Here is a 19090-nt window from a genome sequence, read left to right on the forward strand (position 1 = left end):
ATAAATCCACAGAAACTGCAGCCTTTTTGTTACAACCGCGGACCGTACATATGTGCCATTTAAAGAACGCGCCGCGGTACCGGGCCTATGTGCCTTAATTTGTGGTACTGACACACGACCCCTCCTGCTGTTTATGTTGGAGAACTTGTTGGTTAAAACATTTTTTCCTGAAGATGTTTTAAAGGGTTTCATTTGAGCTCAAAAGGTTTAAAAGGACCACACAGACCTTTGAAAATCAGAGAAATGTTTCCTCCTAACTCATTCAAGCTGTTGAATATCAAACCTTTTCATTAAGAGTTAACAAACAATGTTTTTATTAAAGTTCAGGGATAAGTCTAAGACCCCGTTCCCACAGAGATTGACAAATATTTGGCAACAAAAATAAGTAAGGTGCACGGTGTCGAGGCAGCTCTTTGACGATGCCAACCCCTTGAGCAATGTTAATGCATTTGTTTTGACCACAGACGACTGAATTCATTGACTTCTACTTCCTTTTTTTGCAAAAGAGTTGCACACACAGTTATCCTTGGTGCCAAAAAAGGAAAAGAAAATTGAAATTTCAATGGCCAAATAAATGTCACCCAGCTGAAAGAAGAGTGCACAGCTTTTTTTTCTTTTGCTTTAACCAACAGCATAGTCCATTAGCGGGAAAACCCACTGACTGTGCACCCCTGTCATTACCAAAGGCACTTGATAATAAACACACTACCTCTGAACCTTTTCTGCAGCAAACACTATTTAATTGAGGCTTGGACTGGATGCGACAGTCACAAATCAAAGGTCTGGTTTTTAACTGAAAATGCCAGATAACACAAACACCAGCTGCCATGTAAGCACAATTCAGTCGTATTTAATTTAAGAATTAAACCATAAAAGTTTCTTTCATTGGCTATTTTTTTTAAATTACATCCTTCATGGTGCCGTGTAAGTATGCAGTTTGGATTGTGGAAGTTTTTTGTTCACTTAGTGCTGCAGAAGGCTCCATAATAACAGCAAGGCTCTGAGAATTTATAAGCGACTCAGGCTGGAAAGCAGTGAAGAGGAGAAATTCATTTTAAAGAAGGAATGAGAAGTACTTTGATAGATAAGGGAAGTGCCAGCAGTCCTCAGCTCTGTTGTATTGCTTAGAGCGCGATATGGGTGTGCATGACGCATAAACACACACACACACACACACCAACGGGGCTGGGAGCAATTGTGTGGAGTGTGTCGGTCGAGAGGGTGAGGTATTGAAAAAGACTGTGTGTGTGTGTGTGTGTGTGTGTGTGTGTGTGTGTGTGTGTGTGTACATAAGTAACCAAATGAGGCAGTGACATGCTCTGCCAAGCCCCGGACACAGGACTCATGAAAATGCTAATGCTAGCCGGATTAGCGCCTTGGCTGAGGAAATATCCCTCAACTATTGGTGATAGCAAAACACCCCACTGCTCCTTTCTTTCACTCTGCTTTCTCTTTTATTCCCACATGCCCTTCTTGTGACTTTGTACTTCTTTTTTTTTTTTTCTCAGTTCCCTCCTATTTTTCTTCCTCCCCTCTTTCTGTCATCAGCCGAAGCTGCTCCGGTACATGCGAAAATGCCATTTGTGTGACAAATGTCTTCCGTCCACACTATTATTTTCAGATTGATTTCATGAAGCTTGCTTTTAAAAGGGGATTCTTTTTCGGGTTCTTTATGAAGTCTTGCAAAGTCTACAATCCAATAATCTGAATTTATGGCCTGAAAATGTCTTAAATATGATTTTCAGAGGTCTTTAAATATATTGGATTATGGAGAATAGCATTACTTTATGAAGTTGCATTAACTTAAGTTTCACTTTGTGGGAAATGTGTTTTCTTAGGAAATATTTTTATTGATCGGGCTGTCACGAAAGTACAAAATGAAACCAAGATGGAACCAATAACCTCTTATGCTGATTATATGATTATATAAAAGTGGCTTTTAGTCCAATCCAATGCTGAACTAGTCATTTTTACGCAACCAAAATGTGATAGTTGACTGTAATGAAGTGAAAACACACTGTTAAAAGGGTCAAAATTCAAAGTTGTTCATCTATTTTACTCAAAATGGGAGTATAATTTACAAAATGAACATCATGCTGTATTGAGGAATACTTGAAACTAGCGACTGAGACCAAAAACTTATTAGGAAAAACTTTACTTAGGTTATAAATCAAGTGAGAAGTATGGTCATATTCCATACAATGGACTCATTTTACAACCAGTGGAGTCGCCCCCTGCTGGCCATTAGAAAGAATGCAGGTTTAAGCCATTTCCCCATTAGCTTCACTACACATTGCAGCTAGCAGTTACCACCATGTTGAATGTACATACTTTACACCATGGGTCTCAAAGTCGTGGCCCGCGGGCCAACTGTGGCCCTCGTGATGATATTTTGTGGCACCCACCTTGATATGAAAGTTTAATGTGAGTTTTATATGAATGGCACTTTACTGTGTTGTGTGTGGAAGGTCCCCATAATTCTTTTTTTTTTGGTAATTTTGTGTCTTTTTTTGGTAATTCTGCGTCTTTTTTTGGTAATTTTGTGTCTTTTTAAAGTAATTTAGTGTTTTTTCAGTCATTTTGTGTCTTTTTTGGTCATTTTGTCTTTTTTTTTTGTCATTTTGTGTCTTTTTTTTTTAGTCATTTTGTCTTTTTTTGGTCATTTTGATACTTCCTCCAGCGGCCCCCAGGTAATTTGAGTTTGAGACCTCTGCTTTACACTATGCACTCTAGTCTAAACAGGCTGAAAGCTTGCTTGCTTTCCCTCCAATGCTCTGTATCACCACTTGCTTTTTCTTTTGGTATAACTGATAACACAACACAGCTGTAGCCATCGATCACACAGAGAGTCAGAATGAGAAGAGGCCAGTATTTTGCAAATTTTTCTGCAAGAGCCTTTGATCAAATCTGTTCTTTATTATAGGATATACTAGATGAAAGGCCAAAAGTTTCCAGAATTCATCAAAATTTGTGTTCATCTGGTCTTGCCCTCTTCCTTTGTTCCTCTTCTTTTTTAAAGTGTTTCATATAGTTTGAAACACTCTCTCTCTCTCCCATCATCTCCTCCTTGTTCCTGCATTGTTAAAAGTCTTTCTCACGCCATTCTAAGTAGTAAGCCACATTCATTATCAGGGACAACGAGACAGATCGTAAATAAATAAAACAATTTCATGCTTCCTGGTGCACTTCTGAATTCTGAGTGGGAGTAAGACGATTCTCAACTGTCCTTGTTCATCCGACCAAAGCTGGGATCAAATTAGATGAGATGAGATTGTGTGTGTGTGTGTGTGTGTGTGTGTCCTTACATGTGGGTACAGTTCCAAAGAGAACCCTCAAGTAAGCTCCGGACTCATCAAATGATAACTTAAAGCTTTCTTGTGCCAAGATGATCAAACGATATGTGATCTTGTCAAAGTGTAAAGGCTCTTACAATTAAAGTCTTTTTACTTACACACAGTTTTTTTTTTTTTTTTTTTTTTTTTGCTACCTCTGACATTAACCCACCTGAGCGTGATTAAGCACTGAATTATTCATTCATTGTGATTAAAAGGAATAAACTGTAACTGAATTTCAAAGGGAGAATATAGCCACATCACCATGAAATGATCTGTCACTTCCTTTTATCCTTTTAATTCATACGTAAAAAATGGAGTGTGCATTTTCAGCTTTAATTTGTCCTTGCTTTGTCATAGTTGGGGGGTGGGGAAGCAAAAGTATCACACAAATAGTAAGTAGAAGTAGACGTCAGTTAATATAAATGGAGTAAAGAGGTTCAGGTTTAGTCAGTTTGAAATGTTTTATTAGTTTATAATAACACCATGGTATGAAATGAATGAGAGGCAGGTGAAACTTGTGTTCTCCTGTGTTTAGGAGGAGAACAAGTGAAGAAAAATGTTTATTCTTGTGGTGGCTTTAAGTTACTTTTCTGCCATATGTATATATATTTTTTTAAACAGACGAATAAATAGTTTTTTCAGTTTAAGCCACTTTATTAACATATTGAGCCCAAAAATCATGAAATCTGAGATAAAATTTTACTATTTATAACAATAAAAAACACAAATATGCTCAATGAACTGTTTCAGACCTGAATAATGTAACAAATATGAACATATAAAGGTAAAATTCAAATATAATAAAACTATAATAATATAATAAAAGACCATAAGAACATGTTTATTCATAGGAACAGTGTTAGATGATTAGAGTCCTTTTTTCCCCATTTTTACAGAATGCCACGCCTGCCTCATCCCAACACTTGAATAAATATTTTTGTACTATCAAATTAAAACAATCATATCTTTGGTTTTACGTGACCTCGGAATGTCAAACAAAAAACTGGAGAAAGTTTCAGCCAGCGTGATCAAAGACCCCAGAGGATTAAACATGCGGAATATGTTTGGAGTGAGTTTTTCACAGATGGGAAAAAAATCACTTGGAAAAAATTATCCTGGCAAAATATTGTTTTCCCACCTGTTTCAAGGATGAAAGAAAAAAAATAAGGAATTGAGGAAGATTTTCTTGGCAAAACCTTATTTTCACCTGTTCTTAGGTCATCTACACAGGAGAGAAAACTATTTGGATTAGACTCAGATTCTCACTTGCCTGTACCCTGATCCTGTCATTGAGATTATTATTGAGATTTTCTAAATGAGTATCTGATTTGTTATTAGTATTTAGTATTTATTTAGCCAGAAAATGTGTAATGGACTCAGCTCTCTCCATGAGGGAGGTCATGGATCAGTATTGGCTGCAAAAAAAGCACAACTAGAGCTGGCAGAGGTTTATAGGCGTTTCTAAGAGATGCACTAATTAAATCAGGGGTCTCAAACTCAAATTACCTTGGGGCCGCTGGAGGCAGTATCAAAATGACCAAAAAAGACACAAAATAACTAAAAAAAAGACACAAAATGACAGAAAAAAAACGAAATTACTTAAAAAAGACACAAATTGACCAAAAAATACACAGAATTACCCAAAAAGACACAACATTATTTTAAAAAAGACACAAAATTAGTAAAAAAAAAAAAAAGACACAAAATTATTTAAAAAAAGAAACAAAATTACTAAAAAAGACACATTACCAAAAAAAAGTAATTAAAGGGACCTTCCACACACAACACGGTAAAGTGCCATTCATATAAAACTCACATTAAACTTTCATATCAAGGTGAGGGCCACAAAATATCGTCACGAGGGCCGCAATTGGCCCGCGGGCCACGAGTTTGTGACCCATGAATTAAACCATGCACATAATGTAACGAGTACAACTGTCTCTGGTCCATCTGAGACATTTATCATTGCAATTTCCAACTAAAAATCTCAAAGGCACAAGTTCTGCAGATCTGCTTCAGATCACTAAACAAGGTGGATCCGATGCTGCGTCTCCATTGTAGCTGCGTCTGGAGATGAAGGGATGACAAGTGTCGTCGTGGCAGGAAGTGGTACGACTCCCCGTAGACTGACTCTCCAAAATATGATAACATATGCAGTCGCATGACTGTAATCTATAATTTCTTTTGAAAGAGAGAAAACCTGACACAGAACTTTCTGATGTGCTTTTTTAAAATTCAGATTCATTCTCTTTGTGTGATGTAGCTTTGAACAAATAAGACAGCAGCCATGTGAATTCAGGACATACCACTTCTACTCATTTAATTATGTGAGCAGGAGGTTTTTTTTTGGAATTTTGGTTTCATGAGACGACAAGAAATGGGATTTTTGTGCTCTATTATTGCCATTCTTCCCATATGTATGTGTAAAAATGCACTAAATGTATCTACCCCATTTACAGAACATCCTAGAAATGCTTTTGCGAATAGAACGGCGCTTTTTACGCACTTTGTCACTCTTAAAATGCCGTCTAGCTCCAACAATGAGGCTTTTATCTGAGACTTCAGTTCTTTGACCGTGACTAACCACCTGTTTCTACTCATCTAACGTCAGATTTAAAGTGTACGCTCGAGTATTTTTAAGGCATCGTGGATAAAGGAGCTGTTGTGTTGTTCTTAGACAGCAACAATTGGTTTAATGGAGGAGGTTGGTGGGGTTTTTTTTCTCTTTTACCCCTTTTGTTCCATTTCCGTTTTTATCTTATTTTTGTCAGATTTCTCTGCACTCTGCCTCTGCCTATTCTTCCCATTTGTTCAAGTGCACTGTTAGATGCTGTCGTCCATCTGTTCCGCTGTAAAACACTTAATAGATTGCTCTTTTTTTGTCTTGTTTCTTTTTGAAAAGACCATTTGTTTGAATGGAGACAGAGTGTCGTGCGAGGACAGAGAGAGGAGAGAGGAGCTGCAGGGTTTTAAATGTCTTCTTCTTTTTTTATCATGCACTCACACCTGGGTGCATTAAGCAAAAAAAAGACCAGATGATGCATAGTAATGGTTTTGGAAACACTGCAATCAGATGCTCAAAGAATGTACTCAGGCATATTTTGGTGCATCTACATGCAGATTTAGGTTTTGCAGATCTTCTCTTCTGTTTTATTGCTTGATGGCTGCACAGTCTCAGCCACCAGGACAGCCTTAAAGCAGAATCTTTTGTTTTTAGAGAGAAAGATTAGCCACTCTCCCTCCCACTCTCTCGCTCCATTTCCAGCAGACAGTGAATATAATGGTCCCGCAAGTAGCTGTTTGAAAGATTAGACTTTTATGTTACGGTATACCTGTTCGTTGCATCACCAGCAAAGAGCTAGAAAAGGCTGCAGTAACTGTTGCAACATGAGACCGAAAGGAAGAAAGAGGAACAGTAATGTGGACGCAAATGTGAATGAACAGAGTCTAGGGAGGGATGACAGACGTTTTCAGGCCAAGCATGGACAACCACAACAATGAGATTTCATGAAATTATACCCCGAGGATAATTGCTCCTTTCTTTTTCTTTTTCCCAGTTTGAGGTTGCTACATCATTTAACATTCGCCTCCACATTAAGACTGATAGCTCTGTCTGTCTGCCTGAAGAGTGAAGCCTGCACTGATGTGCCTAAAATCTGCATTCCCATGTTTTTGTGTCTTTTTTTACATAATTTTGTGTCTTTTTTGATAATTCTCAGTTTTTTTTGGTAATGTTGTGTCTTTTTTTAGTAATTTTGTGTCTTTTTTGGTAATTTTGTGTCTTTTTTGTGTCATTTTGTGCCTTTTTAAAATAATTTTGTGTCTTTTTTGGTAATTCTGTGTATTTTTTTGGTCATTTTGTGTCTTTTTTAAGTAATTTCGGGGTTTTTTTCCTGTCATTTGGTGCCTTTTTTTGTAATTTTGTGTCTTTTTTTGGTCATTTTGAAACTGCTTCCAGCGACCCCAGGTAATTTGAGTTTGAGACCCCCGATTTTAGTCAGTTTAGTTCAATTTGAGGTTGCTACATCATTTAACATTCGCCTCCACATTAAGACTGATTGCTCTGTCTGTCTGCCTGAAGAGTGAAGCCCACACTGATGTGCCTAAAACCTGCATTCTCTCTACTGGCCAGCAGGTGGCGCCTCCACTGGTTGACAAAAAAAAGTCAAATTATATAGAAGTATATGAGAAATTTGCCCAAGTTTTGACTTGATTTAGTATCTCAGCAAACATTTTACCCATGAGTTTATGTTCTTAATCCTACGTTCGCGTCTTCTACAATACAGCATGGTGTATATTTAGTAAATTATCAAATCAAATCTAATAGGCGATAAAGAAGAAAATGCTTTAGAAAGACTTTAAGACAGACTCTCAAACCAAGATGGAAATGGCCAAAATGTCAAACTGGAGGCTAGTCTCTAAACCAGGGGTCTCAAACTCTAATTACCTGCCGCTAGAGGCAGTATCAAAATGACCAAAAAAAGACACAAAATGACAGAAAAAAACTAAAGTACTTAAAAAAGACACAAAATGACCAAAAAATACAAAAGAAAATACTAAAAAAAGACACAAAATGACCAAAAAAGACACAAAATGACTGAAAAAACACTTAATTAGTTTAAAAAAAAGACACAGAATTACCAAAAAAGAAACAAAATGATTTTAAAAAGACACAACATGATTTTAAAAAGACACAAAATGACCCAAAAAGACACAAAATGATCCAAAAAAGACACAAAATTACTAAAAAAGACACAAAATGACCAAAAAAAGACACAAATACCAAAAAGAGACACAAGATTACAGAAAAAAGTAATTAAAGGGACCTTCCACACACAACACAGTAAAGTGTCATTCATATAAAACTCACATTAAACTTTCATATCAAGGTGGGGGCCACAAAATATTGTCACGAGGGCCACAATTGGCCCGCGGGCCGCAAGTTTGAGGCCCATGCTCTAAACCAATGAGTGACATCATGGTGGCCACTTTCTTTATCCAGTCTATAGTCTATCCATATACTATCTGTGTGGTATGCTGGCTATCTTGTTTTTTTCTTTAACTTTTCATAAGGTGACGGCAATTGTAAATTTACAGAACAAAATGTATCTTATGTGTGTTTAACTTCAACATAACTTGAGTTTTCATGGACACTATGAGAGTCTTTGTGCCTTTAATCTGTTCCTCACCAGTCGTGCATGTTTCAGATTACTTTCTTAAAATCCATTTTGGCCAGTGAAGTCCCCGACTCTTTTTTTTGTCTCAACGGATTTTAAACTTCTCATTGAAGTCCTCTCTCTCCGTCTTTAATCTGGAGTATTAATAGTAGCGCTTGGTGTGGCTGCCTCCCCCCGCACAGGTCATCAAAAGAAGGATGTGTTCATTGCTCATGCAACACAAAGCTCATACTCTATGTTTCAAGTCAGATGAATAGTTTAAAAGCCTGTGGGACGCCCCACCCATACAGATTTCTCCTGTATTGTTCACATGCTTCCATGTACTGCTGGACAAAGCGGATGTGGACAAAGAGGATGAATTTCTGCTCTCTGGTCTCCGCTGACTTCACTCTGCCTGTATTCACATTTCTCTCCTTCTTTCTTCTCTTCCCATTTTCACCCATTAACTTGAAGAAGGTTACAAAGAGATTAACATCTATTTCTCATGGGAGAGAGCTGTCTGTCTGCTTTTATCTTCTCTTATCATCTCCATCGCTCTTTCATATTTTTAATCATTCATTGGATGAAGGTCATACTGAGAGAGAGAGATGCCTGTCTGTCTGTCTGTCTGTCTGTCTGTCTGTCTGTCTGTCTGTCTGTCTGTCTGTTTGCTTCTGTCTGTGTCTGTATTTGCCTGCGTGCTGTCTGTTTGCATGCTTTTCTGCATGCATTGATTTCATCCTCTGGTACCATATCTGGTGCATGTTTTATCAGACATTCAGGTTGTTACTGTCACTATCCGTTCCCTATTGTAGTGTCGTATGTGTGTCTGTCTGAGAAAAGGCACAAAAAAGACACAAAATGACTTAAAAAAAGACATAAAATGACAAAAAAAAGACACAAAATGACCAAAAAAAAAGAGGCAAAGACTAAAAAAAGACACAAAATGACAGAAAAAAACTAAATTGCTTAGAAAAGACACAAAATGACCTAAAAAGACACAAAATTACTAAAAAAAGACACAAAATGACAGAAAAAAACTAAATTACTTAAAAAAGACACAAAATGACTAAAAAAGACACAAAATGACAGAAAAAAAACTAAATTACTTTAAAAAAGACGCAAAATGACCAAAAAAAGACACAAAATTACAAAAAAAAGACACAAAATGACAGAAAAAAACTAAATTACTTAAAAAAAGACACAAAATGACCAAAAAAGAAACAAAATGACCAAAAAATACACAGAATTACCAAAAAAGACACAAAATTACCCAAAAAGACACAAAATGACAGAAAAAAGAGTAATTAAAGGGACCTTCAACACACAACACGGTAAAGTGCCATTCATATAAAACTCACATTAAACTTTCATATCAAGGTGAGGGCCACAAAATATCGTCACGAGGGCCACAATTGGCCTGCGGGCCGCAAGTTTGAGACCCATGCTTTAAAGTATATTTAAAATACTACAATAATGATGATGGTGATTCTTAGTCATTACAAGGAGACAAGAGTCTTCATCTTCTGCTTCTGTTTGCTCCTGTCTGTGTCTGTATTTGCCTGCGTGCTGTCTGTTTGCATGTTTTTCTGCATGCATTGATTTCATCCTCTGGCACCATATCTGGTGCATGTTTTATCAGACATTCAGGTTGTAACTGTCACTATCCGTTCCCTATTGTAGTGTCGTATGTGTGTCTGTCTGAGAAAAGGTTTCATGTAGCTGAAGTGGCAGGCCAGTGTGTTCCCGAGTGAGAGCTCTCTAACAAAGACCGGGTCATTCAATATCATCTGAACAGCATTGAATTGAATTCTCACAATCTCTGTGTCTGTGCATCCCTCAGTCGACAGGTATTCAGAGACACATTTATACGTGGCTCTTCATCAGATACATGCTCTGTCCTCATCTGCCCTCTCACTATTTATTTAATGCAGGGGTCTCAAACTCTAATTACCTGGGGACCGCTGGAGGCAGGATCAAAATGACCAAAAAAAGACACAAAATGACTAAAAAAAAGACACAAAATGACTTAAAAAAGACACAAAATGACAGAAAAAAAGACACAAAATGATTTAAAAAAGACACAAAATGACACAAAAAAAGACACAAAATGACTAAAAAAGGACACAAAATGACACAAAAAAAGACACAAAATGACGAAAAAAAGGACACAAAATGACGAAAAAATACACAAAATGACGAAAAAAAGACACAAAATGACAGAAAAAAGACACAAAATGACGAAAAAAAGACACAAAATGACAGAAAAAAGACACAAAATGACGAAAAAAAGACACAAAATGACAGAAAAAAAGACACAAAATGACTAAAAAAGACACAATATGACGAAAAAAAGACACAAAATGACAGAAAAAAAGACACAAAATGATTTAAAAAAGACACAAAATGACACAAAAAAAGACACAAAATGACTAAAAAAGGACACAAAATGACACAAAAAAAGACACAAAATGACGAAAAAAAGGACACAAAATGACGAAAAAATACACAAAATGACGAAAAAAAGACACAAAATGACAGAAAAAAGACACAAAATGACGAAAAAAAGACACAAAATGACAGAAAAAAGACACAAAATGACGAAAAAAAGACACAAAATGACAGAAAAAAAGACACAAAATGACTAAAAAAGACACAATATGACGAAAAAAAGACACAAAATGACAGAAAAAAACTAAAGACTACTTAAGAAAGAAACAAAATGACCAAAAAAAGACAGAATTTCCAAAAAAGACTATTAAAAAGACTACTTATTAAAAAAGACACAAAATTATTTAAAAAAGACACAAAATTACAAAAAAAAGACACAAAATTACCAAAAAAAGTAATTAAAGGGACCTTCCACACACAACACAGTAAAGTGCCATTCATATAAAACTCACATTAAACTTTCATATCAAGGTGGGGGCCACAAAATATCGTCACAAGGGCCACAATTGGCCCGCGGGCCGCGAGTTTGGGACCCATGATTTAAAGTATATTTAAAATACTCCAATAATGATAATAGTGATTCTTAGTCAATACAAGGAGACAAGAGTCTTCATCTTCTGCTTCAAAACAGCTCCCTTTTTTCTGATGATGACCTTAAGAATACAATAATGATGCTAGTAGAACAAAGTCATTAGAAGAAAGAGACTTCCTAGTTTAAAGGAGAGACACTTTCTATATATGACTTTATTAGCCGTAAAGCATTATTCTTTCCACTTGCAGGAGACAGATTGAAAAAAGGAAGGTCAAAATCAGTGATATACTGACTTTTTACTTCCTAGTATGAGTCGAGCTTTAAAAACTCTGCATAATGCAAATCAGAAGTATCTTCCACTGCGACCTTCCCTTGCTTTTCTTCCATTTGGCCTTTTCTTCCCTCATGATTCTGTCAAATATTTGAATTCTCAAGCCTAAAGGCGTATTCACATTATCACAGAAAAACTCCTCCTGCGTTGCTGTGCATGTTCAGAGTTGTGTTCGGATGTCCGCAGTGCACCGAGTGGACCTGGGGTGTGGCAAAAATTGGAATTTGTTGAACTTTGACCCCAGCTTTCCTGACCAGAGAGATGGACGAAAACATGTGTTTCAATAACAAATTGAGCTCAAATAGAGACCAAACAAAACAGATAAAATGTCAGCATGCAGGTGCAGCCACAAAAACACTGTGTGAGTCTCTGAAATGCAGCTATTGACTGCTAGCAGCATGAACACACACACACACACACACACACATACACTCGGACTGTGCCGGTTTAGCAACTACTGTGATTTGAAATCCTATCCTATATCTGCAATTTTATCCTATACATGCAGTTTTGTCTCCAAGTTTTTTTATTGTTTTAGTAGTTATCTATACCCGTAATTTTTTTTTTTTACATAATTAACAACTTAATTTTGTTCTGCTGTGCACTTTCCCTGTGGGAAGCACAAATGACACTAAAGTTAATTTTGAATTTTTAAAACTTGAACTGTAGCCGAGGTGGTGCTGCTGTAAGATTAGATTAGATTAGATTTATCTCGGCAGCGCACACGTGCACAAAATGAAGCTAATCTTTTTTTTACTTGCATCTAAGCCGAAAGAAACAGGCCCGTCTACACAAAACTACTACTGGGCCCCTTTTTACCCCCTATGGACAGCCTCAGTTATAAATACTCCAAGAAATCAGAACTTTTAAATGTACTGCCCGCACAAAATAAAATATGTATGTATACAAATAAAAACAAAAAAAAATCATAAAATCAACATAAAATCATCATTTTTTATGATTTCATTACTAAACCTCCCTACGGTCCAAAGCTCCTGTGCTCTGAGCAGTCCTGGCAGCACAGCTAAATTGAGCCAACCGTCCGTAGCTACAGTTAGCAGCAGTTAGCAGTTAGCTTTACTTTAACAACAAGGTACCAGACTTCTGTCTGCAGATTGATATGACTGAACAAACGTGGTCCTGCATGACTTAAAGTAATTGTTTCATATCCACCCTACAGTCAAACCGGACCCCCCAGAGCGAGTGACGGCGACCCCGATCCGTTTCAACGCCCGGAGGCTGGAGGTGTCCTGGCACAGCCCCGCCACCTGGCCCGACATCGACAACTTCCCTCTGAAATACTTCCTCCGATACCGGCCGCTCATCCGAGAGCAGTGGCAGCATGTGAGTAGAGCTGTGTGTGTGTGTGTGTGTGTGTGTGTTCTTGTTCTTCATACATAGTGAGGACCAGAACACGTTTTTTAACCAACAGAGTGAGGACATTTTTGCACTTCTTTAAAGGCTTTTTTGAGATTTCAGACTTCAGTTTTTAGGGGAAAGGTTACAATCAGGTTTATGTAAAGGTAACCATGTATTAGGGTTAGGGTTGGGCCTTTAGTTGTGATGGTGAAGGTTAGGGTTACCATGGTTACCTTAGGGTAAGGGGCTCGGGAACGAGGTTATTATAGTTAACGAAAACGAAACAAAATAACGAATACTAGAATTGAAAAAACATTTTCGTTAACTGAAATAAAAATAAAAATGAGAGTTTAAAAAAAAAGATAATTAACTGAAACTGTATTGTGTGGTTACAAAACTAACTAAAACTAACTAAGATTATAGTGAAAATGTCCTTGGTTTTCATCTTTGTCAACTTTTTGAAGATGGATAAGACAAAGGAAATAAAGGCAAAATTTACTCTGACCTCTTTTAATCTCCCACCCAACAAATATCCCATTACAAAAAACTAAAACTAAAACTAATACAAACTAAACTAAAATTAAAGCATTTCAAAAAATAAATACTAAACTAAAACTAGCACACTCACTCTAAAAACTCATTAGAACTAACTGAATTTGACAAAAACAAACAAAATTAAACTTGCAAGGGAATTCACTGTTCCAATGAGGGTCCTCACAAAGGTAGAAGTACAAGAATGTGTGTGTGTGTGCGCGCGTGTGCGTGTGTGTGTGTGTGTGTTTTGCACACCCCTACAATTTGTTATTTGAGGTCATGACTCAACACATTGAACTCCAGTGAAAACTGAACACATGGACATTAATCACAAATTGTTAAAAGGAACTCCTCACTTATGAGTAGCAAAAAAAAATCTGGCTGACATATGTAATGACTGCACCATAAGCCAAAACTAAAGGAAATAATAAACACACAGATTGTTTGTCCAGATACGGCCCTATTACCAAAAGCTCTGAGTCAACATTGAAAAACACCTTAGATTATGATTCATTATTTGGTATTTGAAGACCTCAGAGCGAGTCTTATTTCTCTGTGGAAGTGGAAAAAAGCCTGGCCTTCTTCCATTTAGCAGATTAAGTTTCACCCCTTTGCAAAAATATTTCTCAAAAGGAAATGGCAAATTCTCTAAAAGCAGGATAGATTGTGTTTTAGCAATGACATTTTTTCCCCAAGCAATCTTAGCTTATCATTTTTTCTTCTCAAGTGTAGAAATAAGAGGATGTTTTTTGAGATAAAGAAAAAAATGTAACTATTTGTCCAGAGAAATGCCTCTGAGAACACTTAGCAGTGAAATGGTCCAACCTGTAGCCGTTTGAGTTTGATCCCTCGTCAGACAGACATAATCGCTCAGCTCCTCCGCTGTATGTTACTGTATCTGACTGTTTCTTGTGGGTTCACTTCCCCCAGGGCTTCTTATAGTAAAAGCACATGTGTCCACTATAGGATTCCTGGGATGAAAGCTCCCTCTACCAAGGTCTTACAGTGCAGCCTTATTATCGTGCCCGTCAATGGTTCGTAAAGGTGTTGTTCCAAGAACTTGGATTACGGACTCTCACATGGAAACACACATATGAATTATAGACCGATACACATTTCCTTTTCCAGTCTTTCTCTCACTCTTTCCATCCCTGTATGTATCCTTTAACAAGTGTCTCTGTCCGTGTCATTACCTCACTATGTCAATATTTCCAACATTTGTTCTATCCCTCTGTTCTCACAACTTTCCTATGTCTTTCTTTTTTCTAAAACAGCAGTTTTTTCTTTTTTAGCCATAGTGTCAAAGTTCATTTGGTTGTACTTATATGTATTCTTTGTGCCATTTGTTCTGTATAATATGTAAGGGTGTTTCACAGCCATAATGACCCATTCATGTACATTATCCCGCTTATTACATGCAGATAATTAGTAGTAAGTAGTATAATAAGTAGTAGGACCTGCATCAGTAGCAACATAAACCCTGTAGCCTTTTAATTTTTACTTTACTTTAATACTTTAATACTTTATTTTTGGATAGGGAGAGTGCACATTAACGAACATCGAAAAACATCTTTGTAAATATGCAGGATTATAGCAAAGCTGCTAGTTTGCATCCGAAGTCCCTAAAAAAATAAAAAATATAAAAGACAGCAAGTACAAATAGAGGAGACAACACACACACAACACAAAACAGACCAGACCCAGACAGGAACTTTGCAATAAAAAGTAATGTTCAAGTTTTAATTTTGCTTTAAATAAATATGAAGATAATATGAAGAGCTATACATGAAAACATTAGTAAACCTCCTCCTCTCTGTGGTCCAAAGCTCCTGCACTTGTGGTGTAAACGCCAACACTCCCCAGTTCTCCAAGCAGTCCTGGCAGCATGGCTAAATTAAGCTAAACTGACCATAACTTGCTACCTAACTAACAAGCTACCAGACTTCTTTCTGCAGATTGATAGCTTGAAAGTACATGTTCCTTCAGAGTAAATATTTACAACAACAGGCTGCTCGTCAGAAATACCAGACCATTGAATGCCAAAATTGTGGCACAAAGTTGTGTAATGAATATGAAATACAAAGTAATAAAATAAACAGTAAAATGTCAGTATATCCAGTCAGTTTCAGGCACTCCAGTGTGAGTGGATCAGTGTTTGGCACCACTTGACGTTGTTTTGGAATAGTTCAAACACACCTGAACTGAAGATATGACTGCACTCAACAGGAGTAAACCCTCAAGACGTCCTTGATTTTTATTCTCCTATTAATTAGGCACTTGTCAGCGATGAACTGGGGACTTACTGTCTGTTACTGATCAACAGAATATTAATTAGAGGAATGAAGTGTCAAACAAAATGCTCCAAGTGAAGGTTTTATTTCAGTTTCTTAGGCTCTTAGACTTTATTTTCTTACATTTTAAGACAAAATGATTAATGGACTTATTTAAATAAGACAAGAAATGGAACAATAAGTCACAATTAAACTAAACGTAGTTATAGTAACATGTATACACACCATAGTGATCTGTTAGATCTGTGCACTAACCTTTAGTAACTCAATCTCACATGTAAAGACATACTGTTATTATCTATACATGTGCTCATTCAATCTTTTTCTTTCTCCCGATGAAAGTTATAATAACGCTTCAGAACTTTGCGGTATGGATTGATGATTAAACCTGACACACACTCTCAGTTCCCCTCCTCGCCCTCACCGCTAATCAATCAATATGTGAACTGGCGCATAACGTGAAAGGTGGGAAACCTTAAGTCAATATTTGGATTGGGTAAGAACACATAATTTGGAAATTACATAAATACAGTCGATGACAGCTGAGAAACCACAGGGTTTTCGCAGTGTTCTTTGATGAATGTCTCCGTGGTCGTGGTTTTAATTTTTGTTGCTGTAAGTGTGGTTTTCAGAAGGGGGGAATGCTAAACCACCTCTGGACTTGAGAACATTTTATGGTTGCACTTCTGCCCCTTTATTAGGCGTCGGTTTACTGTGTTGGCGGTGTTTTCAATCCCACAGAAAGAGAGCAATCTTGTTAATAGATAAATAATTGTTTGACATGAACACAAGGTCAGGCTGTTAGAGGGGAAAAGAAATGGACGACTTCCTTTCTTCCATTTTGCCAGTACTCTATTTCCCATTTCTCTTAGGGTAAAGTTTTTATGCTACAAAAGAAATGGTTTAAACTAACATGTTAACCAGTCTGGCCTTCTCAAAAACCTGTGAACAAACCCAACATACCATTGCATGTGCAGTTTTCATAAAGGCATGTTATGTTGTTTGCATGAGCAGGCAACCATATAGTATGCTAGGGATGCATCAATACTGATACTGATACTGATATTGATCACAATAGGACAGATTTTTTATGTACTATATGCATGATTTAATGGTATAATAGTTACTGTTTAAAACGGACTTTGTCACCCTTTATACCTGTTTCGCTGCCATCATATTAAGTACTGCCACTAGAGGTCGCCACTTAACAAGCATAATACGCTTCTTTTTGTTTTTCAATCAATCAATCAGACTTTATTTGTGTAGCACTTTTCTTACAAGATAAATGTAACACAAAGTGCTTCACATAAAAAAGGAAATAAGATAAAATAATGATAATAATAATAAATAGAAACAAAAAACAAACAAAAAAGTAAATAATAATAACAATAAAAAGTTTTTAAAAAAGCTAGATAAAAAGATGAAAATAATAAATAAATAATTCAAAAGTAGAGCATGATAATAAAAATAAAAAATAAATATATATATATTTATTAAATAATAATTAAATAAATAATGATGATAATAATAAAACATAGAAACAAAAAACTAACAAAAAAGTAAATAATAACAATAAAAAGTTTTTAAAAAGCTAGATCAAAAAGATGAAAATAATAAATAAATAATTAAAAGTAGAGCATGATAATATATATATATATATATATATATATATATATATATATATATTTATAGACTAATAAATGATAGCAAATATAAAAGAGAAGATGTTAAAACACTAAGATGCATGAGCAGAAAAATATTTAAAAATGTTTCAAGTAAAATCCAAATTAAAAAGATAAGTCTTAAGTTTGCTCTTAAAATGTGAAATAATTTGATCCCAATCACTTCCTTACAGTAAAGCATTCAGTTTATTGTCAAATCAGTACTTGGTATCTGCCGGTATCCAAAGCCTCGGTATCAGAATAGAAAAAATCAGATTGGTGCATCTCTAGTATATATTCTATATCTGTATATCTATAGAGTTGTCACCAGCTAGTGACATTAGAGCCGATGACGGCTGAATATTCTCCAGATTGCACGTTTAATGACTATAGTAGCACGCTGTTGTAGAAAACATTTGGCTTTAAAGCTATCAAGCCGTGACATAAATCATTAAGTGGAGCTAAACGAGGTTGCCAAAATAAGATACACTGTTTATTGGCCCCCGTATAAACTTCATTAATTACAGCCTGGAAGGTGGAATGCTAATTGAAGTGGTTAGTATTGCTCAGGAATCCACCTTTAATGTGGCTAGACGGCGGAGCTGGGTGAGAATAGCTTTCACATGAAACATTCTGAAATGTGTTTTGAGTTAGAAATGAAAGCGGTGATGTGATCAGATTGATCTTCAGAGGAAACCATCCATCCTTCGGAGGAATGAAGGGACGACTGGCCTGGATACTCAGAGTGATGGAGACTCAGACAGCAGGAGGAAAATGAGGAAAAGTTTTGAAGTAGAGATGAATGGAGTGCATCCGAGACGGAGAAAAAAATGGATAGCAGACACGGGGAAAGAGAAAGAAGCAGTATATATATATATAAGTACATTAATAGGTGGCATTTAGACTCAAGTTATAGATCAGGGATGGGCAACTGGAGGCCCGGGGGCCACATACGGCCCGCACCCTCACTTGAAGTGGCCCTCAGTACAACTACATGCATTTGAGCATGAAATCTTAAAAGTGCAGTGTAAAAATGAAAAAACAAAATTACTTCTTGCAATTAATGTTGGTCTGCTGTTCTTGCACTGAAAAAAAAAAAGAAATCATAGTAACTTTTTTATGAAAAACAAGTGAATTATCCTCATTGAACCTGATCTTTGAGAGGTAAAGAACCCCACTGCACTAAATATTGATTGAAATGGTTAAAAATGGAGTTAATAATGAAATATGTTGATTGGGATTTTTTATTTTCTGACACTTTTTGGGTAATTAAACTAGCAGGCACAGGTTACAAGACTGTTTGGAAAAAAATAGCAATGGACGGATGTTCTCATGCATGAAAAGGGTGACATAAGTCAAGGATGGGCAATTTGAGGCCCGGGGGCCGCATACGGCCCGCACCCTCACTTGAAGTGGCCCTCAGTACAACTACATGCATTT

At 36.5% G+C, this 19090-nt stretch overlaps 1 protein-coding gene across 1 annotated transcript in view; it reads left to right on the forward strand.

Moving 5' to 3' along the window:
- cntfr (ciliary neurotrophic factor receptor) overlaps positions 1-19090 on the forward strand; it is a 421815-nt gene that overhangs the window by 366394 nt on the left and 36331 nt on the right. The window contains exon 7 of the mRNA XM_059357864.1: positions 12986-13149. Within this exon, the coding sequence (XP_059213847.1) occupies positions 12986-13149 (164 nt within the window). The remainder of the gene's footprint in view (positions 1-12985; positions 13150-19090) is intronic.

This window comes from Centropristis striata, chromosome 19 (genome assembly GCF_030273125.1).
Source record: "Centropristis striata isolate RG_2023a ecotype Rhode Island chromosome 19, C.striata_1.0, whole genome shotgun sequence".
In the NCBI taxonomy this organism is placed as follows: domain Eukaryota; kingdom Metazoa; phylum Chordata; class Actinopteri; order Perciformes; family Serranidae; genus Centropristis; species Centropristis striata.